The sequence below is a fragment of the Gavia stellata genome, chromosome 9 (assembly GCF_030936135.1).
Source record: "Gavia stellata isolate bGavSte3 chromosome 9, bGavSte3.hap2, whole genome shotgun sequence".
Lineage (NCBI taxonomy): Eukaryota > Metazoa > Chordata > Aves > Gaviiformes > Gaviidae > Gavia > Gavia stellata.
The window spans coordinates 21571342-21598671 of record NC_082602.1 but is presented as its reverse complement, the minus strand read 5'-3'; the positions used below and the strand labels follow the sequence as shown (position 1 = coordinate 21598671).

At 42.8% G+C, this 27330-nt stretch overlaps 2 protein-coding genes across 3 annotated transcripts; one reads left to right on the top strand and one right to left on the bottom strand.

Moving 5' to 3' along the window:
* Nucleotides 1-481: 481 nt before the first annotated feature.
* On the top strand, nt 482-11221 carry ANKRD22 (ankyrin repeat domain 22). Of its 2 annotated transcripts, XM_009808409.2 has the most exons (6): nt 482-516; nt 6626-6817; nt 8617-8724; nt 9062-9139; nt 10017-10115; nt 10892-11221. In XM_009808409.2, exons 1-6 carry the CDS (start codon nt 496-498, stop codon nt 10967-10969), a joined length of 576 nt encoding a protein of 191 aa, XP_009806711.1. In that variant the 5' UTR covers nt 482-495; the 3' UTR covers nt 10970-11221. The 2 variants fall into 2 exon arrangements, with proteins under 2 accessions (XP_009806711.1, XP_059677454.1); XM_059821471.1 differs by lacking the exon at nt 482-516 and having other exon boundaries at nt 6566-6817.
* Nucleotides 11222-13333: 2112 nt separating this feature from the next.
* LOC104254591 (lysosomal acid lipase/cholesteryl ester hydrolase-like) lies at nt 13334-23271 on the bottom strand. The gene is made up of 9 exons (XM_009808408.2): nt 23128-23271; nt 21724-21838; nt 20665-20863; nt 19942-20051; nt 18463-18599; nt 17745-17885; nt 16450-16521; nt 14540-14608; nt 13334-13567 (listed from the first exon to the last, which is right to left on the bottom strand). Exons 1-9 carry the CDS (start codon nt 23257-23259, stop codon nt 13334-13336), a joined length of 1209 nt encoding a protein of 402 aa, XP_009806710.2. The 5' UTR covers nt 23260-23271.
* Between the last annotated feature and the right edge of the window lie 4059 nt (nt 23272-27330).

The following is a 27330-nucleotide window of genomic DNA, read 5'->3' as shown; positions in this document are numbered from 1 at the left end:
GTGTCCTTGCAGAGGGGTTGGGATATGTTTTAGTGAGAAGTAGATTGGCTGTCAAACTAGCTACTATTCATAGTTACTTGTTATAAGTTTCAGGTTTCATGCTTTTTTTCTTTTCCCCTCTCCCTTTCTTCACTTGTGAAATTTTCTTCCTCTCTCTCTCCCTCCTCCCCTCCTCAGCCTGTTTTGCTACTTTCCTTTTTAGGCAACTGGAGGCTGTTATTGCAAAAATGACAAAGGGAAATGCTTCTCTGTTGTAACTTGTTCTGTCAGTCTCCTGTAAGCTGCTGTTCTCACGTTTACCTCCCTGGGTTGGGTTCCTGAAGACAATTGTTTCATGCTAACAAGTAGAAATCACTTAAAGGAGATGTAGCTGAAGAAAGAGTGTTACTTTTAAGTTAAATATTAACCAGATTCAAACAAGCTCAAGAGCATTTCAAGCGAGGTTAACTTGTTGGGCTGGTGAACAAGAACGAATTCAAGCAGTGACGAACAGGCATGGGGATACTCTACTCAGAGGTATGTGACCATTTTCTGCACAGTAACTGAAGCTATTGAAGATAGGGATATTCACTGGGCTTGGTTTGTTCCCTTCTCAGCCTCCCATACACAAGCTTATGCAGAGCCGGAAGGTCTTCTCCTTTGGAAATGCTGTACTTTGGCTATTACAAATTGACAGAAGTACTCTTTGTAGGAGTAAAGAAACTGCAATAACCAGTGTAATTATTGTGACTTCACAGAGAAAGTACGTGTTCAACATCTTTTGTTGTTCAGTGTTGAGATAAGAATGATTCTGAGCATGGTGCAAACAACAAACAACTTTGCAAACTGCAAACAACTCCTTGGCTTATGTTGAGTATAGATAATAAAGCTAATGCCTAAGGAAACATTCCCCGCTCCCCACTTCCCCCAATTATTTTAGGAATGTGATTTTTTTGTTTGTTTGTTTTTTAGCTCTTATCTTTATGGGTTTGTCCTCAGACCATGGTCCATTTAGCATACCCCTGGATTTTAGCATAAATGCTGCCTAAACAGATTCATTATTTTATAAACTTTCCATTTGTACAGTGGGAACAAATGAAGATTTGGGTCCTTTTTGACTGTGAATACAGTGGATTGCACTGCTGTTTCTTTTTCTGGAGATAGCATTACATAGCCGTTCAATGTAACAAAGGTTACATTTCTATGCTGTTACATTTCTATGCTGAAAGCCACGCTTTTATTTTTAAAAGGCTATTCAATGAAATCAAGTATCTTCTCCTCTTTCAGTATTATAGGGAGCTTGAATCTGTGCATTCATAAGGTGATGAACTGGGTAAACTGTACCTTATTCTGAAAGGATTTGTTGCCTCTCTCCAGATCTACTACTCTGAGATAGTATACAAGAAACCAGTGTCATCTAGCTTAATTGAAGTGGTGTTTAGAGGATGTTCAAATGCTGTCCATATCTTCCATGCTTGTTAGTTAATATTTTCATATAAATGAGTTCTCTTCCTTTAAAAATTTTGGGTGAGATATAGTTTTCTGGGTAAAGTATGGGTCATTTATACAGGATAGAAATCTAGAGTAGTGCAAATGAGAAGGTGTAAGTTGCCTTTTCTGAGGAGTATGGATTGGATGCTGGTACATTCCTCAGCATCATAAACATGATTTAAACTTTCCTGTTTAGTTTGTAGCATGCCTCTGGATGAATCTTAGTGCACAGGAAAAGACTGTAGATTGGTTCAGAATATCTGAACATTATGAAGTGACTTCTTTTTGTCTAAACAACTGCAAAGCATTGACATAGCTTAGGCAACCCCCTGCAGTTCTCAGAGGAGGAAGCAATTGTAATCTGAAATTGCTCTCCCAGTTGCAAAACCGGCTTTACCTTAGCCTCCTCTCTCTTGGCTGAATGCTTTGACCTTAGTGCCGTGCCTTCAACCTTTATTTCATGTGTGGTAGAACTTGCTGAATAGCTTGTTGTTTATCGCTACCTCAGCAAAGCTAAGCAGAGGGAGATGCAAGAAGCTCTGAAAACAAGTAGACAAATTCAGATGTGGCAGTTCATCTGGATCTGAGTAAACTACCAGGTCCGGATTTCAATCACATGGCCCACAACTGATTAAAAAAAAATAAAATTAAAAAAATTAGTTATGTAGAGGTATTGTCCTTCTTCCTGACAGTGAAAGTTTTTTTTTTACTTTTCTTACACCCCTTATTTGGTGATCTTGTACTGAGTGATCTCAGCCATGAAAACCCTTGCCAGTCCTATGACTACTTCTCACCTCTCCTGAAGCCTCAGACATTGAAGAATGAAATCCTCTTCTGAAGGGCTTGTAGAAGAAGTATTGTAGAAAGAGAGATTCTAATCTAACCTTTAAAACTGCATATTCAATTTTCCTTTGAACAACTGACTTAGGTGAGCATCACTCAGACATTGGCATATTTGATCTTCAAACTATAATTTCCAGTCCCCAGTGTCTGCCCTTTGCTTTCTTCAAGTGGGCAGAACCATGCGCTCTAGTTCATGGTTAGCCCTGGTACTGCGTCAGGGAAAAGGCACCTCTGATAAGGGTAGAAGGAGTTTGGTGTTGTGATTCTCTGTTTTCCCTCCCTTCCATCATATGTTTTGTGCAGCGTCATGCTGTCAGGTTCATCGTGTGCATCTTGTCTGAATGTTAGGTGATGCTGCAGAAGTGTGAATGAGAGCAGAGGTGAAGGGCTTTGCTGCCAGGCAGTTCAAAGATGTGCTCACTTCCTCTTTACCTAAGCTGGAATTCTTGTTCCTGCTCCCCCTCCCTTCAGACCTAGAGCTCGTGTTTGTTTTGGGTGTAATGTTTGATGTGCCTATGCCAGGTCTGCCCTGCTACATTGTGGAAGTGGGCTAGGTCTGTTCTGAGTTCTCTGGGGCAGGCAGGACACTGAGGTTTATAAATAATGTGGTGTAGGTGAGAGTAGCCACTCTGTCTTGGACTGCCAACAGCCCCAGGAGTTGTGAGCTCAGTTCCCACTGATGCTTTCCTCAGGGTTTTTTGTTGTGGGAGCACTGGCCTTTGTTTCTCATACGTGCCTAAAGGAGATGCCATAGACATTAGGTCTGTGCTCCAGTTGCCAGTGCATCTCTAAGGAGGGAAGCTGCAGGGGTTCTCCTGGCTGTCCTACACTGCTTTGAGGCTTCTACACTCGTAGTCCTGCTCCTCTCCACAGCTGAGCTCGAGTCTGAGACGTGAACTTTGGATTCTCCTGATACTACTTCCATCTTGCATGTGAAGCCCAGTTATTCTGAGTACGTATCTCATAGGTTTATTTCCCTCTTGTGTATGATGGGTGAATAACAATAATGTAATAACCATAACATGAATCAGAAGCTGGTTGTTAAGCTACCTCATTGCTGAGGCAGTCTTCTAACACTGTAGAAAACTGAGTGAGGGTTTCCAGACTATCAGCCTCCATGCTTTTCTGCAGACATAAAGGAAATGTGTTTTCTTGGGTTTTGGATGAAATCTGCTGCTTGCATGTAACACTGTCCTAACTCTATAATTGGCCTCACTGCTGATAGCCCAGAAAGGTGCTGTCTAACTGTGTGTATGTAAGAAACTCAATTAATTGTCTTCTGAGCAAGGTTTGGAGAATTGTTTAAAACAGTCTTAAGCACAGTTAGTCCTAATTTAGATAGAGCTGCCAGAGTGGCAACCCAAAGAAGTGAAAGGTGGAAGAGGGGTTTGTGGCAGAGGCTTCACAACCACAGAAATCCTTGCACACTTCTCAAGCTCCAGCCTGGAGCCAGACGGTTTTGTGTCCATTCTGCTGCTACTGGAAGCCTGTTTTGGAGCTTTACTCTGCACTTGGCTAGAAATCTCTTTCTAGTTTTCATGCTAAACTTCTTGGCCAGATATATTGCCTTTTTGACCTTGTTCCTTGAAATTAATTGGCTCTTCTTCTTTAATACTTACCTTTTAATTCATTTTGGAACACTTACAGCCCTGTCTTTTCTTCCTAGCCAAGCTAAGCAAATCAGTCTTTCTTCAGGCTCTTCGTATTCCTCAGCTGTGTAGAGGTTTTACGCTCCTGCCATAGTCTGATCTCATTTTTGGACTCAGATGACAAGAACTGTATCCACTATCTCAGTCAAGTGCCTTCTGTAACAGCTCTCTCCTCTTTCTGTGAGAGAGGCTGCCTAATATAACTTCTGTCACTGGTTGCTGTTTCTGATGCCTTTCTTACACAGGTGACTGATTGCCACCTATTTGTAATTTTTCTTATCTTTCTTCTTTCCTAACACATTTTTTCTGAAGTCCTGTTGTTATTGATATAAAAACAATGAGCTTATAGTTGTTTGGATTGCTTTGTTCCCTTACTTAAATATTCTGCTACTACGTTTGCTCCTCCAGTCGTGGAGTCGTGTTTGTCAATTTGGGAGGTATATTACAAGTCTGACTTATGGGACTTTTCACCTTTCTTTGACGAAAAGAGGCATTTTCTACAATGCAAATCAGCAGAGCAGGCCTCAAGAAAATCCCATATAACCAGGAAAAAGTTTTGTTTTGTTTTTTAATATGCATGGAACATATTAATGTGTGAAAGAATCAATTCTACAAAGAACCCCCACTTCAGTGGAATAATAATAATAAAAATAATTTATGTACATCAATTACCCACGTATTAGCTGTTGGAATGGATGAGAACGGCTTCCTTACATTCTCTGTGCCCTGGATGTTCTCTGAGAAGGTACAAGAGCATGCATGACTCTCGTGTGCTGGTCTCTATGCATGACTTCAGTCCCAAATAATGTAGTCTCTTAGGGAGTGGTAAGTGCTCCGTCATTATTCATGGCTCTAGAACTGGGTTCAACAGTAGTGTAAGGTTTAGAAAAAGATCCCATGGGTCAGTGAAAGTATCAGTCAGAAATGCCTTGGGCTTAATCACCTAGCAAGTAAAACTTTTTGAGGCAGTACAAAAAGAACAGCACAAAAGCATGTGATTTGGTGACCTGAGCTGCTGAACTAGCAAGAATCAGACTAGAAAGGAGTAATGTTGTATGGTAAATGGGTGGATTTGAGCAGGTGTTCAATCAAAGAGCAAATGTCCTGCATCTGTAAATAAGCAAAGCAATACTTAAAAGCAAGAATAGTAGGGAAATCAGGGGTGCAGACAGACTCCACTTGATCTTCTCTTTCCTGGACATGAAGATACAGTACTAGACACCAACATGACAGAGAGCGAGGTTCTAGAGCAAACATCATTTAGATGGTACCAGTGTGCAGGTCACTTATACCAAGAGGGATTTAACTCCTCAATATCATTAAAACAGTTCTGGCTCTGGAATAGTGTATAATAGCAAATGGCACATGTAGGCTTTTAAAAGAATATAAACAGATGATGCAAATTTACAATGTTGCGTGTATTCTTTGTAGATTTTTGTCTGATACACTAAAAAAAACCCTAAGTGGTGCAAGGTCTGGTAAGCATGTAAATACTTTCTCTAGAAGGAAAAATCACTTCTCTTATGTATCTGTCCAGAAGACTAAGCCGCAATGATGCTGGAGGTAAACTTGGGTTGTAGATCAAAGTGTGTCTGAAGTGAAAGTGTAAATAAGGTGAATCTTTTTAATGTGGAAAAAAAAAAAAAGCTAACTGCAGGGGGGCTGAGGAAAGGGCTCAGAGTTCAGGGCTAGATCATGTTCATGTAGTGTATTTAGAATGTGATAAAAGGAGGGCAGGAAGGAAAAACTGCAGATAATATTTAAAGAAAATGCCTATCTTAGAAAATGGTGACTAAAAACCTCAGTATTGAAGACAGAAGAAAAGAAAGAAACTTATTCTTTTTTCCACTGGAGAACTTCAAATGCTACCAGCCTGCCAGACTTCCCACTGCTGTTTTCTGCCTGTATTAGGCCATTAGAAACTCATAGTACTGCTGTCATTCTCAGCCTCTCCTTAGTCTGAGTTCTTGCTGCTGGAGAGGGAAGGAATTGCAGGTTAGGCCAAGGGTGTGTAGAAATACTGAGCAAAGACTTGAACAGCAAGCAGTTCTCAAAAGTCAAGCAGGATCTGAGCTGTGAGCATACACACGTGTATTTTTTAGCTATGAAGTGTAACTTGAAGTCCTGGAAAAGAAACATTGTGGAGGTTTTAGTGGGTTTTTGGCAATTTTTTCTTTGTTTTTTTGTTGCTGTCTAGCTCAGCTTTCACCTGAAGTGTGGTTCTGTTCTGGGAATTGATGAGTCAGAAGTGGTACCTCTTGTTCAGCAGTGCTCATCCAGACGGAAAGCCTGCTGTAAACTTAGAGAGGCGTGGGCCTGTCAGCGCTTGCTGGTTGATGCAGTGCCCAACCCCTATGAGATCAGAAGCCGTTTTTTTAATGGCTGCACATGAACTGGATTTATTTCTTGGATTATAGACACATTGTCCAAATGGCACAGAAAGTTCATTCCACTGTGCAAGAGCTGTGACTTCTCAGGCTGAGAGCTGCTGTGTGGCAGCTGCAGGAGTATCTCTTACCACCATCTTCTGGAAGTCACCTAGAACTACAACCTTTACCACGAATGCTTGGCAGCGTCTTAGGATGTGCAAGTAGTAAGTCAGAATGGGAAGAATGGATGTCTTAGTGAAACGTGTGCTGATGAATATTGTCTTCTCTCTTCAGCCCATTTGTCAGGCATCTTATAATAACGATTTCAATGAAGTTCAGCTCCTTTTGGAGCACAACAGCAACTATCTGAACATCCAGGACAGCTTCAGTGGAGACACCCCCTTAATTTGTGCATGTAAACAGGGAAACAACAGGATAGTTAGCTATCTTCTAAAAAGAAATGCTGATGTCAACCTCAGAAACAAGGTAAGTGGACACCGACTGCTCCTTTGCCGTGACTCTTCTTTCAGATTCTTGGAATGTGTGTGTGGGAACACTGGCAGTACTGCCAAACCTGAGGTTTGTTTCCAACTGAGGCATAAGTATAGCCCCCCAAATTATAATTTAATAAACTTTTATGTTTCTGTTTGTCTCCTCATTTATTTTCCTAACTTGCCATTGCCCCCAAGATAATAAATATTGCCAATCTGAATTTCTTTCTGTGTTGATGTTCCCAGTTTAGGTAATACAGCATGCCAGTCCCCAGTGGGTTCTGCCTGCTTACCCATGCAGCACTCTGTATTCATCTTGCCCTCCAGCTTGTATCTGTCCCCTCTGTAGCTTTTCTTTTCCCACTGTCTTTTTCTTCACCCTGGTTAAAAGGAAGGTCTGAAGGAAAGCCTGTCCACCTCTCACAAACGTATCCCTGAGGAGAGACTGACTCTATGAAAACCTTCTTTATTCCTTCTGCAGACCTGCTTTTGTCGCATTATTTGACATGCAATAGCATGCTGGGGGGTGAGGAGGGAAGCTTTTGTTCTTCACCTGTTCGCTATTTTAAAAAACTTACCTGCCTTGCACAATAGCTGTGACTGGCTGTTTTCCCTAAGGAGATGAGGACATGTGGGTTTTTGGTAGATTTCCTTGTAGGTTACAAACAAAAAGTAGCCGAAAGTTGCCTGTTCTGACTTCATTACTAATTTACTGTTACGATGTTAAGGGTCATAAATAGCCAGGAAAAAAACTCACAACGTTGTTAATTCTATTGTATCATCTCATACTTCAAGGCAATGTTTAGCAAGCTCCTACGCATCTGTGGGCATTCTTATATCTCTGGTTTCCAGTGCATTTGTGTATTTCATAGGAGGGCAGCAAATGTTTGTGATGTCAGAGGCATATTCTATCGTATCTATTCTTCTTTATGCGAAGGCTCTCCATCTTACCTCAAAGTCCCTTTGAAAGGGTTCAGTATTTTGCAGTAAGATCATTCTAATAGCCTTGACAGCCATATGCTGGCTGTGCCTGGCTTTTTTAAATACTTCTCTGCTTCACCTTCACAGATGGGATCAGGCCCTTGGGTGCAGAGCTTGACTGTGGTGCTCAGGACTGAGAATGGGGAGCAGAGGCTGACACAGAAAGGCTTCTTTGCTTATTTTGGGCCCCACTGTAGCGCTGTAACCTAGTTTGTCAAACTCCAGTTTGACAACCTGTAGGAGGTTTAACATGAATGTTCTTTAACATGAATGTTCTTTAACACACAAGCTCTACCCTTTAGTTGTTTTGGTACACTCAGTATTCAAAGATTTTTTTAAAACTTTCTTCTTACTAGGAATCTGCTGGGGGTGTTGCTACTTGCCTGTGTTTCTCACGTGTGCCAGAGGAGACACCATAAACTTTAGCACCTTTAGAAGAAGCAGCACTATAGGGATTCTTCCTGCTGATTTAACTTGCTGGACAGCGGTGGTAGCCACATGAGATGTCCACTCTGCTCTATTTCCCTCTGCAGCCATGTCCAAGTTTGCAGGCATACGCATGGAATCCTCTGGATCCCACATCCTGCTTGCATGTGTAGCCTAATTTCCATGAGCCTGGGTGTGTTAAATGTGCTTCTACTTGAAGGAAGCAAAATGCATGTGTCTCTTTCTGCTTGAAAATCAGAAAAAATATTTCTAGTAGGTAACCTAAAAGAAAGCTTGTGAAATATAAAATGGTCTACTATTGTCAATATCAAACAAATATAATCAGATCACTGAATCTGGTACTAATCAGAGTTATTTTGTACTTAGAAAGACCGCACATGTCTGCATTACGCTGTGAGAAAACGGTTTACCTTCCTTGACTATGTGCTCATCATAATCCTCATGCCAGTTATGCTTATTGGATATCTTCTCATGGTGAGTCTGAATGAAAGCAGGAAAGCTCCCCTACCTTTCCCTTTCCCCTTATCACCTTTCTCCTGGCAGTATTTCAGGCCAGGAACCTGTATAGAATATGGACTGCTGTTTTTAAAGCAAGGGCTGATGGAAAGCAGCAGAAGAAGCAGGGATTTTGCTGTGAATATAGCTAGTGAAGGAAAGGAATTGTATCACTGCATCAGTCTGGCATTTGCTGAAGCCAGAGACTCTTCTTATTGGAGAAAAAAAAAAAAAAGCAGTATTTAGCCAAAATCTACTCAGTACTATACGCAGATGAACTGTCTTACTGTGTCACTCTTTCCCTTGCACCAAACAGGTCTCAAAGACTAAACAGAATGAAAACCTGATTAAGATGTTGCTCAGAGCTGGGGTGGATGTTAATGCTACAGACTTTGTAAGTGGGTTTATACAAATTCAAATGTGGTTTGTATGCATGCAACATTACTAAAGACAGACTCTAAAATCTTCTAGCAATATAGTCCTGCTTTCAGAGTAGGATCAGGGACTGAACTGACTATGATGTAGCAGGAGGGTTCACTGTTTCCCTTTGACACTTAGGCAATAGCTTTGTAACGTACACAGGAATAATTCTCCACTGATCAACTAATTCTCCCTTTCTGACCAATGCTCTCTTAAGAAAATCCACGCAAGCTGGGTTGAGATATTAACGTATTAAATACCTGATCTTATAAAGATTCCAGTGATATAAGGGTCTGAGTTTATCAGCATTTATGAGTTCTTGGACTGGAGCAGATTTGTGGGCAAAGGTTGTGGCCACAGTGCTAGACCCTGTGTCTTCTCTTGATCTTCAGAGTGCGTTGATCTGCCGTGTGTAGTGTCTTTATCCACTAGCCTACTTGGGTGTGGTAAAGAGCTCCTCTCTTCTAAGGTAGAAAAGTACAACTCTCAATTTTAGCAGCACCAAATTCTAAACCACTGAAGTGTGAGCAAGCAGTATTGCTTAAGACATAGCTGTTGAGATCAAGACCATGGAATCTTCTGAAATTGTTAAAGAATTATTGGCTTCCTGATAAAGGTAACAGATCTGTTTTAGCAGCTGCATCCTGGGGGAGGCATGATTTTTTTGTTCCTGTTACTCTTATGAGAATGTATTTCTCTTACTGTGTAGTGTATTGTTGACAGGAAACGATACATGTCTTTTGCATCCAGCTGTTAGGGGGAAACTGATAAGGCTACAGGTAGTCATACTTGCCTAAGGTCTACTAAAGAAGTAAAAGAACTAAAATTCATCTGGTTCTGTTTCCCTTCAGTCTGGTAGCACAGCCCTTCACTATGCTTGTGAAATGAAAAACCAGGCAGTCATTCCTCTACTGCTTGAAGCTCACGCAGACACTTCTGTAAAGAATCAGGTAAGAAGGTGAAGTTGATAACTGTATTTCCTTGTCATGATGGTGAACCAGTATGTTGTAGGCCTTAGCTGGTGTGCAGCAGTTTTAAAAAAGGGTGCACAGCTTCCTGGCAGCAGACTTGTTTGCTGTGTGGTGTAAAGCAATGTGTGCTCCATCGCCTTTGTTGGCAAGAACAACTTCAATATCCAAATCCTTCACTGCTGGATTTCTGCCAGTAAACACCACCTGCATGTCCACTGGACTGGCAGATCTCTTAGCTATCTATATGGTACCTCTACATAGCTCAGAGCTGCTCTGCAGTTCTTCCTAAGATGCAGGCTGCAGGGGAGTGGTAAGAGCCTTCCTAGGTGCTTTTTGTGCCACTGGACACCATTGTCCTGAGAGGGGCTAAGTCAAGCTGCTTCTGTCATCAGAAAAGCTCAAATGTTGTCCAAATAAATGCTCACCTCAACTCAACCCAGTATTGCAGGTCAATAAAGTATTGCCCATGTTGCTCTTGAAATCAGCTCTTAGCTTAGCTCTGCACTGACTTGGGACATTAGCCCCAGGAAACAGTGGAATGTCTGTCACTACTGGAGGGGAGGGGAGGGCTCTGCCCCTGGCTTCAGGGAGAGTAGTATCAGACCCAGCACATTCTGCACCTTCTCTTTAGAGCAAGGATGTGACAGTGAAAATTACGCAGGGGAGCACTGCATCTGGGAGGCAAATTCAGGAAAGCTCTTTGTGCCTGACCCTGTATCTATCATATTGCGATGTATTTCATCTGTTTCTTTCAGGATGGGGAGACTCCCTTAGATATAGCAAGAAGACTGCAGTTCCACAACATTGAAAGCATGCTAAGGAAAACTTCCTAGTCATCAAGGACTCTTGAACGTGCAGAAAATTACCTCATCTGGCAATCCATCTTGCACAGCAGCAGGAGTCCTGCAGAGGGTTGAGGGATGTTACTTGATAAAGACTTGGTCCAAATCCACCCATTCCTTGCTGCAGACTTTGAGTAATTTGTGTGAGGCTTGTCAGTACCCCCAAGGCCACGTGGGCTGAAAGGAGTTCGTTTGACCTTACTAAGCCATGAATTATTATAATAGTGTTCAAAATATTGCCCTTCCCATCTGCTTCCCCAGGTTTATTACCTGACTTGTGCAGACTATGGATTTTGAAAGCTAGCTGTATTTCTGGAAGCCTAAACATACCACATGATGGTTGGCAGCCAATGCAAAAATAAAATATCCTTTAGAATGCGTGTTACTTGTTCTGTAGGGGATACACTTGACAACTGAACAATATGCCACAAGAGTTTCTATGAAGTCTGGTACCCTTCCTCTTTGTATTTCCCTCCCTACAATGGGAGTGACTGGGAAAACAGATCTCTCAGATTAGCACTTCCTCCTTCCATTCCTGCTACAAGTTTCACACACCTTAATTCTCACTATGTTGCTACAAGGGAAGGATTATCTTCTCTTTTCTTTCATATAAGAAACAGCAAAAAGAGATTCAATGAGTTGCTGGAGGCCACAATGAAAGCAAATTCCTAGGTCACTTTAGTGCATTAAGAATTAATAATGAAAATATGTTTGGCACAGTGGAGAATCAAGTCTCTTGACTACCTTTCCAATATAAACAGTGTAGTAAAGAAAAAAAATAATAAATGCTGTTGATGGGAACAAGATGTATCCTTCCCATGGGACTGGACAGGATAGCATGCTTTTCAGAGTGGTGCGTGCAGCAGGGGATGCATATACTAAAATAACAATAAATTCGTGAGTCTTCCCTGGCATAGGTGAAGGCAGAAGAAAACCTGCAGTGGTAAGCAATGTATTAATGTGGCCTGGAGCTTTGTGATTTAATAATGCAGCAATAAAGGAGAATCTCCTTTCAAATGCTGCTGTATCTTGCTTTCTTGCTCTAATGGATCTTTATTTTTGTTGAGAGTTTTGGCCATTTCCTTTAAGCTGTCATAAGTTTGGAAGATAGTTACCATTATCAGCACTGCTAATGGCTGCTAGACTAGGTGCATGGACAAGCTAGTGTATTTTTCCTGTGTTGCAGAACACCGATATATTTTTCAGTGTAACTATTCTGTTGGATGCTGACTCCAACTATAAAGGGACTTGGCTGGGCAATATGGGCTTGAGGCCCCACCCACAAACACCCCAGGAAACAAAGCTACCCTGTCTGAGCCTGTAATAATGAACACTTTGGGTGTAACCTGGGGACAGACACCCTTACCTACCAGATCAACTTGTAGGTGGGTAGATGTGAGACACTTGCGTGGATAATGAAGATGCTATCTCTTTGGGCTAATGGCCGGAAAGGGAAAACAGCTGACTGCTTTCCCATGCTGTAGAAATTGCTTGAACAAAGAATGGTCAAGACACAGAGTTATATAAAAGTCAAAGCTGATAGCTCAGAGTGCTTGCAAGAACTTCGTTGCCAATGTCAAGAATAACTCATGGGGTGGAAGCTGTATTGCTTGAAGTGCAGCTTGCCTGACAGGTCTACATCTCCTCATTCCTCAGCTGCCATCTATGGTCTTTGAAGTTGGGGGGTTTAGAGTACGCGAACAAACATTTGGGTGATGTGTAGGCATGGAGGGCAGGAGAATACTTCTATGTGTTTTTCTGAAGTTGGATTCCTTGATGTTTGGAAGTCATCTATGCTTGCTCAGTTCCTTGTGTCTGAAGGTCCCTTGGTTGTGTTGACACTGTAGGTAAATGTGAGGAGGGAAAAAGAAAAAGAATCCAGGTTCTCTGTCAAGTGTATAAATGATTTAATTTAAACAAAAGTCAGTTGTACTTCAACAGAGAAATGAGCAAATCCCACTTTTGGGTCTTCATGTGAAGACACAAACTGGGCACAGGAATGCCTCTGTGGGATACGCGAGATATACATGAGAACAACAGAGTGTAGGTTTAGGAAAATCAGTCTTGTAGAAATAAAAGCTGTCCAAATTAAGTGATCCCTGCAGTGTGTGCTCAAATATATTCATGTTTTCAGCTGTCGTTCCTATACACCTCAAACTTCTCAGGAAGACAGCAGTAACACCATGGAAACCTCAAACTATCAGGAAAGCAAGAAACAAACAATTGCAGATAAATACCTATACTGGCATCCATTATGTGTGTCTGTGTGTTTACCTCTTCCCCAGGTATGACCCTTATTGCCAAATAGAAATTTTGGAGGTTTTTACTGAGCGCATCAACACTTTGCATGTGGTTTCAAAAGTACTTTGTTATTAGTTCAATGATTTTCTGATACATTCTTTCAGTCGCATCAAGGCCCCAGATGAAATCAAGATGTCCCCAAGCAGGAAAATGCTCATGGTAAATGAGGTTAGTAATCCGAGGAAGTAGCTTTGCCATGTCTTTTGGATCTGCAAATTTGTCATGTCCACCGCTCCAAACAGCAGTTGGTGTGCTTATCTTCTCTATCTGGTACGCAGGAGGAGTAGACTGTAAGAAAGGGGGGAGACTTGAGTGAATGCTGTTTTATCAGACGTTGTGTTTAGAGAAAGGCTTCTGTCCCTTCTGCACACACTACAGTAAACCAGTAAGGATGAAGGCCACCCTCTTAGTGTTTATTGCCCTAACCCCATTCCCTGCTGACCATGAAAGGGAATGATCCATCCTGTTCCTGTGTCTTTCTGTAATGCATGGCTAAGAGTTGTCCTGCAGTTTGACACCTGCTTGTGCCCTTTGGGGGTGGGGATATGGAAAGCGCAGTGTCTGTATTTATCAGGCTAGGACTGTGGAGCTTATTCATGTGTATATTTAGGGTGGGAAAATCTTTAAGTTTTATTGGCGCATGGAGTGCAGCTGTTGTTCTTAGTTGTTATGCCTGGGACTTAAGTGTCAAGGAAATACTTTGGCCATTTATAATTTCACTCTAGAAAATTTATGACACAGTGTGCATAGGTAGAAGTGACTGATTATATTGCTGGAACCTTTCTGTCCGTGAAAAGCAGCCTGCCCTGGTCCAGCACAGGACACCGCAAGTCAAATGTGCTGGTTAAAAGTGAAATGAGTGCCAGCCAATTGGAGAGGTCACTGCAGCTGCAAGATTTATTTCCTCCTAATAAGCAGACCGTGAGGATTTTTGGGGGAAGAGCTGCATACTCATCCAGTCCTAGGACTTGGGTGTGGCTCTTAGCCTTTTGGGAATGGCAGGTAAATTGACATGTCGTTGGACACATCCCTGCATCAGTAGGGGAGGCAAAATGAACTTCTGTTAGCTGCCTGCGAGGATCTGTCTATGCCTTGCCTGTGAATAGACTTTTACATGTATGAATATTAGATTCAGGTGAAACATCACCTCAGACCACTCTCCCCCTCTTTAGCACTCACAGGTGCTAAAATCTGAATTCTTCTGTTCTTAGTTTTGCAAGAACCCAAGGATGAGTTCTCAGGAAAACCGTATTGCCTTACCTGGTTGTATTTCTTCATGTTTTCCTTAGAGCCGTAGTCATAAGCTTGAAATTGGTCTGCATGTGTTAGCTGTTAAAAGAACAGATAAAATATAAGTGTTGAGAGACCAAGAAGCAGAGTGCAGGAGACATTTTCCTCCCTGTGACTGAAGCCAAGGCTCAGGCAGTGGACTCTTGAGTTACTCCCACCCCTTCCTCTGGTTGCAGGCTTCCAGGGGTACTGAGAACAGATTGTAGGGCGAGTGGCTTCATCACCTTTCCCCTTGCTAACATTCTCTCCTGATACTCAGCCACCACCCTTGGTATGATTTGTTATTAAAATATTGCTTGACTACCTTAGTTAGCTAAAGTTGGGGTCCCTGCTCGTGATGCAGAGTTGGGTTCAGTTGTCACACAGAAAGAGGACCTGAATGTCTAGAACACGTCAGGGCTATTACTAGTCTAGTGTAATATAAGATCTCTCCTTACACATCTTGTCTTTTGTGTGTCAGTTTTGTCTGGTCTGCTCACAGTAGGGGCGACATTTCCAGGTGCTCTGTACTTACAAGAGTTTGGCTATACGTGAGTTGTACTCTGACAGCAGTTTTAAGGTAGAACATTACACACAAGACATTAGCCTTCTTGAGTCTGTGTTGTCTAAAAGAGATGATATATGCCCTGCAGGAGTAATGAGTGAAGAGTTAAGTACACATCTGTCTGGGTTTTTTTGTTTGGGGTTTTTTTTGGCCATTTTATTTTTATTTTATTTTTTGCACAAACCTGACAAGTAATTAAATTTGTGAGTGGTTGTATGTAATACAGGGTGAAAGAAAGTCAGTGTCTGTCAATTTAGAAAACCTTGACTTCAAGGCTTCAAGTAGCAGGGAATGCCCTAGAAATCTGCTTGCTGTGTTGCTTTTGTTATTTTCTTCTATCCTGTTCAATCTGTGTTTCCTTTGTAGCCTCTTGACTTTGTTAAAGGCTGGCAACATAGGCTGTAAAGCCACTGGCTGTCAGCTGTTTGTCCCCATTTCCTGGCTCTGGGTAGGTGTCTCCTGTGGGACGGACTGCTGGGAATTTTGTCAGGGGTGTCCTCAGGAGCACACCTATGTTCTAGACCATATTAAGTGTTTGCAGAAATGGGGGGTTTGCCTGTGTATGAAGATATATCCTGGCTCAGCAGGTGCACCTGGACACATGCAGTGGTATTTCCTGGCTGGAGCTGTCTTGCCCTGGTCTGATTCAGACAATCAGCAGTACAAGCTCAGATCTGCCAGTACATAAGTAAGTAGAAACCCACCTTTAGAGAACTGGAATCCAGGATCTGGACAGTGGCAAGAGTGACTAAAATGGTTTTGGATAAACCTGGCTGTTGGGAACATCCCTGTAGAGCAATGTTGCTTGTCATGTGCTAGAGTAGTATATGGCAGTTCCCCACTTTGCCGCCAGCAGAAGTGTTTGTGTGACTACCTGGTTTTGGGAGGTGATACAGGCTGCAATTAACCCTCTAGGAGAAGAGCTTTGACCTGGATCACTTTGTCTGGATCATTCCCTGGCTGCTCAAGTTTCCACTATCCTCCTACTGCCTGCCAAGTACTGAGACCTTGCTTGCCTTCACTTCTGCAGCTCTCAAGGCAAATGTCTTCATAAATAAAGATGAAGGCTGGAAGCCATTAGAGCCCAACATGCAGAGAGGCCTGATGTGCCCTGGGGAAATCTCAGTGCCTGATACCAAAGGGGCACTTCAGGTAATGGTCTGGTGAGCCATGGGAAACAGTGCTCCCTTTGTGGCGGGTGCTCACAGGCAGCATGTGAGAAGATGTGATGGGCAGTTTCCCAGATCCACCGCCTCTGGACTTCCCTGGAGGCTGTCGGTTGCATAAAAAAGCAGTAGTAAGAGTCTGTTTATACACAGTTTATGCACAGTTATACCTGATGCCAATGAATAATGTTCTGTACTGATGTTCCAGCAGGTGAATGTCCTACGTATGTATCTATTCGACTCTGGAGAGAAAACAGAAGTGTTATAAAGGCAGGGATCCAGTGCTGTGACAGAATAAAGCTGTGAAGGACCTGAGCAACATACTGCTCCTGTGTTAAAACCCCATTTCAATAGGATAGTCTTGAAATATCAGACAGAATACTGAGAAGCAGACTTAGGAATAGTTGGTTAATAGTATGAATCTGCACGCTTTCTCCATGAAAGCAAGTCTGTTTCATGAAGGTAGTACTACTGTGGCATCCTGTGGTTCAGCAACAGTAGGGAAAAACCTTCCAGTCCTTTCAAAGCACATTCTTCATCTCACACCAAACCCCCATGCATGTATAAGTCTCTTGAAGATTTGTTTTTGTCTTCACTTTACTCCTAGTGCTAAAGAAGCCAGCTTACAAACCAGATTGCTTTTTCTTCTGTTTGCATTTTTATAGTTCTGTTAAGGAGATGTTCCAATTCTGTCTCCCTGGATTCCTCCTCAGACTTGTTATCTTGCCCTGAGAACCACATTAGTGACTTAACCCAAGTCAGGAAAGATCCTTAATGGTTTAACTCTGCAATTCAAAAGGGCTGCAATGCCTTTAATTGCTTTGGCATTGAACCTTTGATTCTCCCTGCTTTCCCGTATGTGCTTCTACAAGTGGTTATAGACGGAGAAAAATGGGCTCCAGTCTTTACAGATGTTGCAGTAATAAACATTACACAGTCCAGCTTCTGCATACTTTGGCCACTGTAAACGGGCTCTAAGACACACTACAGTGTCCATACGTTGGCAAGCCTAGGGACAACTCTCCTGTACTCTCCTGTCCCCTCTGACTGATGCACCAGTCTTCCTGAATCCCACTGTAGGTGTGCTGCACTCCTCAGGCACAGTGCAGGGACTTTCTGTAGCTCTACATGTTGTGGATTGAGCTGTTAAGCCCAGTTCTAAGGACAATAAAAATGGGCAAATGCCCCTTACAGCAGTTCTTTGGGACTGAGTTCTGAATTCAGTCCTTTCTTTCTGGGACTGGAAAGTGCCTGGTTGTTGGTCCCATCCATCATTAGCTCTAGTCCTGTTTGGCACTGTTTGTGCAACACAATATCCTGGCATTCCCTCAGCCTGCTGGGAACTACGTTGTGGTTTATGTACATTTACATGCGCGACAGTTACTATACAAGGATAGAGTGCACAAATGTAACTTCCAAAATCACCTTAGTTTTACTTTGAGTACATGTTCCTGCATATACTTACTGTGTTCAGATTTTTTACGTTGCCTCCAGCTATGTAACAGAGTACATGGCCACAAAACTTATCCAGGCTTGTACATAACTGTGTCACAGGTCCTTTCAGAAATCCGATTTGGTGCATGGCTCCTTTGCTGCCAAGTACTAACTGCAGGAAGGGAAAAGCGCAACACTTTTTTTTCTTGTTACAGGAGCATTTTAGGCAGGAAACTGTTGCTAATAGCCTAGCCTGCTAACTCAGTATTCAAAGATTGCTGAAGCAGTTTGTCCTCCAGTAACCCTTAAAACACCTTCTTCCCCATAAAGCATCACATATCCTTCCTTCTTCATATTACTGGCATCAGCCCTGAAGGAAGCCATCTTTCCACTTCTAGTGTAGTGACCTTAGTGCTCACTCATTTCTGAAGTCCCAGAGATTGTCATGGCTGTTATTGCAGCTCTGGTTTAGTTCTTCCTGCATGAGGCCAGTAAAATATTAGTTAACAGCAAGAGTCCTATGATGAGACAGAATTTCACGACTCTCCCGCTTCGCTGGGACCTGCTGCTACAAGTCCTATATCTCCATTGTTTTCCCCACAGAGTGGGGACAGATTTTTGAAGAGCGCTCGATTCATCCCAAGCTCAGTATCAGCATGTCACCTGTTTGGGAACACTTTGGCTCAGGTTGAGTGAACCCTGTGAAGCTAAGTCAGGCATCGGGCCTTTTAGAAGGAAAAATGACATACCCTGAGCAGTGTTTCAGGAACATTTGTTATCTTGATTAGAGGGCTTGTAGCATGTGGGCATGTGGTTACTGGGCCCAGAGCACAGAACATTTTCACCCGTTTAGCCAGTTCAGGGTATGTAGAAAATGCTATGAAGCCTGCAAACACAGAAGAGACAGCCTGAGTTAGTGAAGACATCTTCCACAGACAAAATAAATAAATAAGCAGTAGGTGGCAAACAAGAAGTGAGACTAGATTTGCAGCCCATTATCTGTTGTCCATGTTTGTCTGTTCTGCATGTTTTACCTAAGGCAAGTGTTGAAAATAACGTCTTGAAATGAATTTTATTTGGGAGGCAAAGTTCATTCTGAGGTTTAGAGCACGTCTGGACATTGCCTTTATCAGAACAGTTTTTGTAAGCAACACGTCAACGCAGTTTTTGTGATAAAATCGATTCTCTCTAAAGTTCAAAAAACTCTCATAAAAAATGAGTTTTTCAGATTATAGGCTCTAGAGGTCTATGTATGTTTATGCTTCCATGAAACTGTAGAATAATTAGCTGAATACTGGGAACTTTGAGTGTTTTCAACTGATTGTTTGCATCAAAGGCAGCTGAAGAAAACCTAGGTGGTTAGTTTGTTTTGCCATGAGGGTCTTTAAATACTCTTATGAGAGGAAAAGAAAGTAAAGGCCTGGTGCTGTGACAATACATGATTTTCCCACATTTCTTTCTCTTTTTTTCTGGGCCGTTTACACTAACGAGTTGGCAGTTGCTTATTTCTAATCAATGTCCTTTCATGGATCTTACACATAAACCATAAACATCAGGAACTTTCAGCTGATGCTAAAAGAAGGTTAGTTGCGTTCAGAGGCCATGAAATGAGTTAATGCTAAAGGCTGGCACTAAGAGAAAATAAATTATTAATGCTTTCTCTTTCCTAATTTTCAGTCTCTGGCAATATGTTTTTAAACAGTAACGTGGCCAGTTATAGCCACTCACAAACTATGCTTTACATTGTAAGATTGCCATTAAGTCACATGACTTAGTAATGATGAGGTTCTTTTTTGAAGATTTGTTATTTGAAATTATGTATTGTATGTGCTGTTTTATCTTTTCAGTTTTTCCTTCCTGTTCACAAGGAAAATAATTGTATGTCTTACTACAAAAGATGAACTTAATGAAAATTCATGTTGCTGAGAATTTAAGAAAAATACCCAGTCCCAGAACCTGAAGTACCCAGTAAATAACTACTTTTATGTCTCTAATTGTTTAAAAAGTTGAACTATTTTTGGATCTGCTAGGAGGTTTCTTTGCTTATTAAGGGTTATCAAAGTTGATTTTAGAAAAGTTTTGCATGTTTTCCAAATATGAACTCAGAGGGCACTTCTACATTTGCTAGCTGTCCACAAACAAGGAAAACAACTGAATCAATGGGGAGACCCACCAACTGATCAGCTAGGAACACGAATGGTTGTGAACTGTGAGTGTTCTGACATTACCTGTTGTTGTGCCTTCAGAGTGACCAACATAGTATACATCTTTCTGTCCAGTTTTATTCATGATGAAGTACAGCTCTGCTGGAATATCATATTTACCCATTTCATCGAAACTACAGGGGAGAAACACAGAAAGCTAGCAGACAATTCGGCTATCACAGTGTGAGTTACTGAATGTCAGTTTTGTTCAGTGCACAAAGCAGAACCCCTTGAAAGACAAGGTTGCATGCTCTGTCTGCATTCTTGCTTGAGTTGGGGAATGTGGCAGAGGGATGCTGCCAGGCTGCCTGATGCTTTGGGCTCTCTGCAAAGGAGGTGCCAGTTTCGCCTGTCAGCTGCAGCCCTTGGGGAACTGAATTTAATCATTGCTCTCACCAGCATGGGTTACAAAACACCTTTCTCTCTTGGTTGAATTCAGCTGTGAGAGATCAGAGATTTCTAGACAAGGCTGCTCAGCCTGTTCCAGCTGAGGTTCCTGCTCTCCTTCTCACAGCACTGTCTCCCTTTTCCTCAGCATCCCATTTCATTTCCCAGTGTCTGAAATCTCTTCCCCAGCCCATGCTCCCAACTCTGAGTAGTAGTGAGCATCCTTCTTAATCTGGTTCTTTACTCTCCTTGGTTGGTGTAGACCCTGTTCTGAGGCTGGTTTAGGTAAAAAACATCAGGCTGAAGCCATCTAGTCCGCTCGGAATTTCTGTCTTGAGGAATTCTCCCTCTACAGAGTACCTGAACTGCCAGAACGCTTTCTGGCTGGGATTAAGGGTCTTGTGTTTTAAAGACCAAGTGTTCCCTCGGCTGTTTCCCATCCAGACATCATAGCCAGCATCTGCGAGGAGGAAGCCCAAGCTGTTGTTGGGCAGGTTAGAAATCCAGTGGGTAGCGTCTCCTAGAAAAGCATGCTGTAGGAACACTACAGGCTTTTGCCCTGGAAAAGATGAAATTATTCTTATATTGGAGCAGTAATTAATGTGTATTTAGGATTGGGGTGCAGAGTTTAGTTTGTGAGAGGTTTTAAATCTTTCCTTCCTCGAGAAGCTCCCAGGAGAACTATACATAGATATCGGTCTGAGAAACCTGAAGGATTTGTTCCATGCAAGCAGGAGCTGTTTCATGACATTGCATTACCATTTCATGACAGAAGGCCCCTGAGCTAACCTTAGTTAACCTTACTTTGAGAGTGAGGCTGGTCCAGATGATCTCCAAAGGAGGAGATCCAAATAGGAGGAGGCATCCAAAATAAATTATTCTGTAATTCTAACAAAGAGTAATAAACAAAGTAGCAGTATCCAGGGTACCTTGAACTACCGGTAGAAATTTTTATTCCATTCAGAAAATATGATAAAACAGATGAAATGCATTTGCTTTTCATTGATGACCTGATTTCTTATCACCTTCCTTAAGAATATCTCTGTCCTTCAGAAGGCTGGGAATTAATATTCATATGTTTAACCTGAAAAGCTTTGTTGCCAGACTTCTTTTTAAAATGTATATTACTTAGGGTGTTAATGCAACACCTCCCCAAATCCCGTTTACCAAACCCTTCCCCAACCCACATGAGGGAAAAAACCTGGGATTTGACAAAATAATTAGAAAAATCTGAAATAAGGACAGAGACACTGAACATGTGGACTTCAGATGGACTCAGAATTCAGGCCACATTCCTGACTAGGTGCTCTTGCTGAGATGGAAAGGTGTGGAACATGCCATTGCATATGCAAAGGCGAAAGATGGAGGACCCATGCAAGAGCTGGCTCTCAGCCCTTATGTCCTAGAACTGTGTCACACCTGTATTTTGGCTGTTCCTCCCAGCAGGAATTCTGAAAACACCAAGAATGTATCCATCCTCTGTCGTAACTTGATATTCCTCACTGGGGTATCCATGATATCTGATAACTTCACTCTGTGGAAAGCCAGAGGAGAGTTTGTTAACATGCACGTTGTCCTGCTTTGGAGGGTAACCAAGCTGAGCAGTGTGGATGTGAGTTGTTCTGTGATGGCAGTGCAAGGCCCCTGGCCACAGGGACCATGGCTGAGAATAAATATTACAGGTCTTGTAAAAAGATCCATCAAAAGTCTTCAGACCTGCATAGGTGGTAGTTGTCTGGTATTTGACCCCACGTTATGGGACAAAGCAGAACTGTATTGAGTGACTAACCTTTTGGGAGATAGTTTGTCATGCTGTGCAAAGCTGATACAGATCATACCTTTCTACAGATTAAAATCATAGCAGTATCTGTATAAGACCATGCCAAAAGCTCTGGGTTTTGGTCCGTAGTGAATCCTTTCTTGCTGAAGTGTGATTAGGCAAGCCATGCAGACAAGGCAAACAAGGGTGGAGCTCTTGTCACTAAGGAACTCATGAGACCACCTACACCTAATTTTGCATGTACTGTGAGGAAGTCTTTGGTGATTCAGAGCAAGGGGTCTTGGATTACTTTGTGTTGTGAGAATCTGCAGTTTGAAGAAGGGATTCATCCTCCCTTGCCACTGTACTGAGCAAACAGATTGTTACAGAAGGGGAGGACTTTGCTTCCCTTGAGACTAGAAATGAGCCTTTGCCTCCACTTCAAAGTAATTCTTTGCTCTGGCAGCTCGGGCTGTTTGGATAGGAGCATCTAGGTTTCTTCTAGGCGGGTGCTCCCTATCATAGTGCTGGAGGGATCTTTGTCTTCTTGCCAGGATTGCACTCTTCCCTTCCGAAATACCAACCTGTGTTGAGAAAGGTGACTGCAAACAAGTGTCATGAGGCATGGTGCAGGCAGCAAAAGTCTGTTGTTCAGTTTGGTATGGACTGGAGCGTGTAGTCTGTGCTCCGGCCACAGTCCAGGGCTGAGTCCTGTTGCTGGGGTCAAAATTCTGTAGCCTGGATCTCCAGTGCCTCTCAGGAGGTTCTGGGGAGTTGCCTGGCCTTGGAGCCAAAAGTAGCAGCTGGCACTCTCCATTGCACTGCTACTTGTCTGTCCTCATGCAATGTGCAAGAGTCATATCTGCCCCTTGCACATTCAGAGCTGGCCCTCATTGCAGTTGTGACTCTAATGCAGTGGTTTTGGAAAAGACAGGTTGGGAAAATGGGAAATGTGGAAAGGGCCCTTCTTAGCCTCCCGACAGAGACTGTTAGTGATGGGGCAGTGGTAGTGGTACTTGGAGAGACGCTTTAGAAAGAAAGGGAGAGAAGGTGACCCAACTTACAACGTTCATGAAGCATTCAGGGTTGCGAGTCTTCCTGTACTGGCTTTTGTCTGAATTCAGAGTGGAGGTTGTTGTGAATCCTGATGAAAAGGCAATTTCTTGGGAGCAGAGCAGCACGAGGAGGCACCACATCTTGGGGCTGTGTGAAAGAGCACATGCAGGGGTGTTTGTGTTAGGAAGAGAGTGGTGTGGAATTCCACATGAAGACTCAAGTGGGGAGTCTGCTGAAGGTTGCCCAAGGCCTGTTCCCCAGGAGGCTGCCAGAATATGGACCTGTGTGAGGAGGGGCTGTCCACAGCTCACACTGTGTAACAGGGTGGGTTGCAGAACAGGTGAGGAAAACACTTGGGGATACCATGCGAGGATATGCCTGAGCACTCTGCAGATGATAAGGGAGCTGTGGTTGGTAGGCAGGGCCAGCTATTGGCATGAGTCTAGCAGAAGCTTGACAAAGAAGCATGAGGACCTGAGATGACCATCACCCAGCTTGTCTGCCTTTATCTGCCTCCACTTCTCTGCCAGCAGGAGAGGTGAAAGCAGAAGAAAGCACTGTTTGTTTCCTGTCTCCTCATGAGTGCAGTGAGAGAGGTTTGGGATGGTTCTACCTGCCCTCTCCTTCTTTGGGATCAAATGCCATTCTTGATGCTGGTCAGTGGTGTGCTGGGGTGAGGGATCAGTCAATGAGGCTCATGAAGGGTTGTGCAGAGGCCAGGAGTTATTCGGGGACTCTGGGAGGAGATGTAAGGGGCTTAGGGGAACATGCTTGCACCAGATCAGTGCCAGCTTATGCTTTCACCATGGGGTGATGTGTCCCAGACCAGGTTCAAGTTCTGTTTGAAATTCATTCCTCTGAGAATATGAAGTGAGCAAGGTGACCATGTGTGGCTGCCCAGAAGCCCAATGAGTCAGTTCCCACTCAGCCTTGCTTTTCAGACTGAAACTGAATCATCTAGGTCTCCGTTTACCATCCCCTCAGGCTTCTTCACCAGCCCCTTGCTGCCCACTTCTTCCAAGAACCTGTTCTGCTATCACCAGATAATTGAATTTTTCCTACCACTGCTTCTGAGCCCAAAGTTTCTGTCTCTCAAAATCTATGGCTGCCACCATCCAAGAAACCATGGAATGATTTGGTTTTAGAGCAGTGAACAATGGATCCTGAGACTGCCTTCATGTTGCCAAGGGCCTGTCTCCTTTATCTGTTGGGAATGGCTGTCCGTATTACAAATCTTGTCTTGGTCGTGGGGAGGTGAGGCCTTGCCCTTTCCTGGGTTGACTGATGGTACCAGATTAGCTTTTCTGAACAGATATTGCAGAGTGCAGTCTATCTAGCACCAGTTTATCCTGATTCCACCTACAGTAGATATGCTTCCACATTTTAGTCTTTATTTTCCAGAACCCAGTCAATGAGTGCAGGAACACTGCTCTCTGTGAGCTTCCCAGACCTTTTTTCCAACCTGCAAATTTTGACTCAAATGCTCCCTAGAAAAGGGAAGAGCAGGTTCTGTGTCCCAAAAAGTTACTGCGCGTGGGACTGAGTTAAAACTGTTTGGAGAGCAAGAGAAGTGCTGACATGTCAGTGCCCCTTGCTTACAAGAGAGCTGCAAGTAGGTAGGAGAGGATTTTTCTTTCCAATCCGAAGAACTGTACAAAAAGGATTCATCCATGAAGCTCAGGACTGTACTTACACATTCTGGAAAAGCCCTTACACATCTAATTGTTGTTGTATGTTGTGCCTATGTGTGTGAGGAGAGAATGAGGGCTGTGAAGAGAAAAGTAGCAGCCATTCTGCATGTGGATAAAACCCATAAAGATCATGCAGGCTACCTAAATGTTCAACAACAGAATCCATGGAACAAAAGGGACACGTAATGCAACGTAAGGCTTCAGGTCATCAAGGCGTTTTGTAAGATTGCCTCACCAGTAATGACTGGGGACATTACTGCTCTTGTAGGTTTGGTTTCCTCAGAAGAAGAGGACATGCTTCTATGACTGTGGTGTGTTTATGTTAGTTTACCTTTCTGTCGATCCTGTAATTAACTTCTGATGTCATCAGTAAATATCTTCCAAGTTCAGCACTGAGATACAAGCCTGTAATGTAATGGGGTTCACAGAAGCTCCTGAGGACTGTTTGCTGGGGTTAGTGCCTTGCTGGGGGGAAGGCAGGCCAAAGGCAGCTGTTGTATGTTCTGCAACCCGCTGAGCAGTCAGCAAGAGTGAACTAGCCAACTAGTCAGTGTCCGTGTAGCTTCAAAGCAGCCACAGCATGCACAGCTGGGCATTAGGGTTTGTGATAGAATTTCGTAGGAGATTTGCCTGTATTAGAGTTTGCGTTAGGAAGTTAAGCAGTCTCGGGGAAACAAGGCATTGCTAGGTCCACTAGACATGGAGAATCCAATTTTTAATGAAGAACAGTGGTTCTCATGCAGCCACATGTTTCTTGAGTCTGCTAGCATAAGACATCTGCTATGATGAGACATGCTGCTCCGTGAAGTTTATTTGGACTTAGAAATGGCGCTACAGATCAAGAGAAAATAAGAGAGTGTTCCCTGGCAAGTAATGGGGAAGAAGAGCAGGATTTGTAAGTGAGGGAGTAGTAACCAAGAGATTTTCGTACTCTATATCTCCTTATAGGAGAAGGAGTTTTAGCTTTTCCTGATCTTCAATTTAACCTTTAAATTTGACTGAACAAATTTAAAGTCAAACCTCATGAGTCATCAGACAGTTGGAATGAAGCAGCATTTGGAAACACCCAAAGCTTTAAACTTGGCATCAAAATACACTCCGTTTGATTCCCTTTGTATATCAAATACTTCTTAATTTTTGTTGTCGAAACAGGAAGCCTCACAACTACATACTCAGTCAGCACAACACTCTTTTTTGCTTTCTGCTATATTACTCTGTTCTAATGGGAGTAAAATATGCCTCCCTCTCCCTGCATGGGAATCTCATTTGGGGAGAAAAAGTTCTGCTAATGTCTCAGCTTGTTTTCAAATCACTACCAAGACTAGTTGAGGCAATGCAGAGGCTAAATTATTCCTCTTGTTAGGGCAAACTTTTCTCAATGCATTCTATGATCACCTGGCTTAGCTGGCATGGCTCATGGACTTCCAGGTATTCACCTTTTAAATCAGATACAGCGGGCCTCGTAATATCAATCTTGGCAGGCCACTGGTCCCTTAAGCTTCAGGAATAAAGACAGTTAGGAGACATGAACAGCCACTTTTATCTAGTGAGATGAAGTCATAAGGAAATATTGGGCATGGTAAACTGTCATAAAAGAACATACTTAGAAGGAAAAAAGGTCAGAGACAGAAATGCCCTTGAAAGTTCTTTAGGTACTTCTAAGATTTAGTGAAACTAAGATACAAGCCCTTCAGAAATTCATCCATCTATCCTTGTGCTTTAAGCAGTCTAAAATTTATTTCATATAAGCTGTAAGGCATACACACACACCAACCAGAGAAGCAACTCTGACTAAACGCATATGAGAATCTGCTGCCTTACTCACTAACAAAATGTATGTGTGCATTACACCGCAAGAGCAGGAGGTCCAGTTTACACACACTGTTGCAATACTGGGACTTCCATTCCCTTGTTCTCAGACTGAAGAAGACAAGTAAAGGAAAATGAAATAGTTGCTCTTTTTCTTCCTTTTGTGCAGGTCAAACTTCTTTGTCTTCAAAATAGAGCCCACAAGCACTTCTGTGCATAGCAATAGGCTTACAGATCAGAGAGGCAAAAAGCTGTCTATTCTTACAAGCAACTGCACAACGCCAAGACGGAACATCTTTATGGAGACAGGCAACAGAGAGAAAGACCATGAACACATATGTACAAGCAACTTACCTCTGCTTTGACTGCCTTGCTTGTGCCTTCTGCTGCAGTTCCTGGTCTGTCTCCACTAGCACACTGATTCACTGGCAGAAACCTGCACCGATAAAAGGAAGTCAAAACACAATGAGCACTTCAGGGTAGCGGCTGTGAGTGTCATGAGTTGGCAGCATGTATTGTAGAGCGTGTTTAAGTGCTGATTTGGCAGTGCTTCAGAAGTGAGGAAATCTTTGTGATGAAAAAGATCTTCTGGTTAAATTCACAAAGCCAAAAAGCACCATGGAGCAGGAGAGTTTAAGAAGTACCTACAAATCAGTGGTTAGGATGTTTAGCTGGGATCTGGGTGTTCCCGTTCCCTGAGGCTGTGGCAGA

Bases quoted from the DNA above. Each gene is read 5' to 3' on its own strand.
- ANKRD22 (XM_059821471.1), top strand. From the start codon at position 6,566: ATGGGAAGAATGGATGTCTTAGTGAAACGTGTGCTGATGAATATTGTC. The intron at 6,818-8,616 runs GTAAGTGGACAC...TTTTGTACTTAG, and splicing joins ATGTCAACCTCAGAAACAAG to AAAGACCGCACATGTCTGCA. The intron at 8,725-9,061 runs GTGAGTCTGAAT...TGCACCAAACAG, and splicing joins TTATTGGATATCTTCTCATG to GTCTCAAAGACTAAACAGAA.
- LOC104254591 (XM_009808408.2), bottom strand. From the start codon at position 23,259: ATGTGGTGCCTCCTCGTGCTGCTCTGCTCCCAAGAAATTGCCTTTTCA. The intron at 21,839-23,127 runs GTAAGTTGGGTC...GGCTTTCCACAG, and splicing joins CTGAATGCTTCATGAACGTT to AGTGAAGTTATCAGATATCA. The intron at 17,886-18,462 runs GTATGTCATTTT...CCCTTCCTGCAG, and splicing joins TTCCTGAAACACTGCTCAGG to TTAGTACTTGGCAGCAAAGG.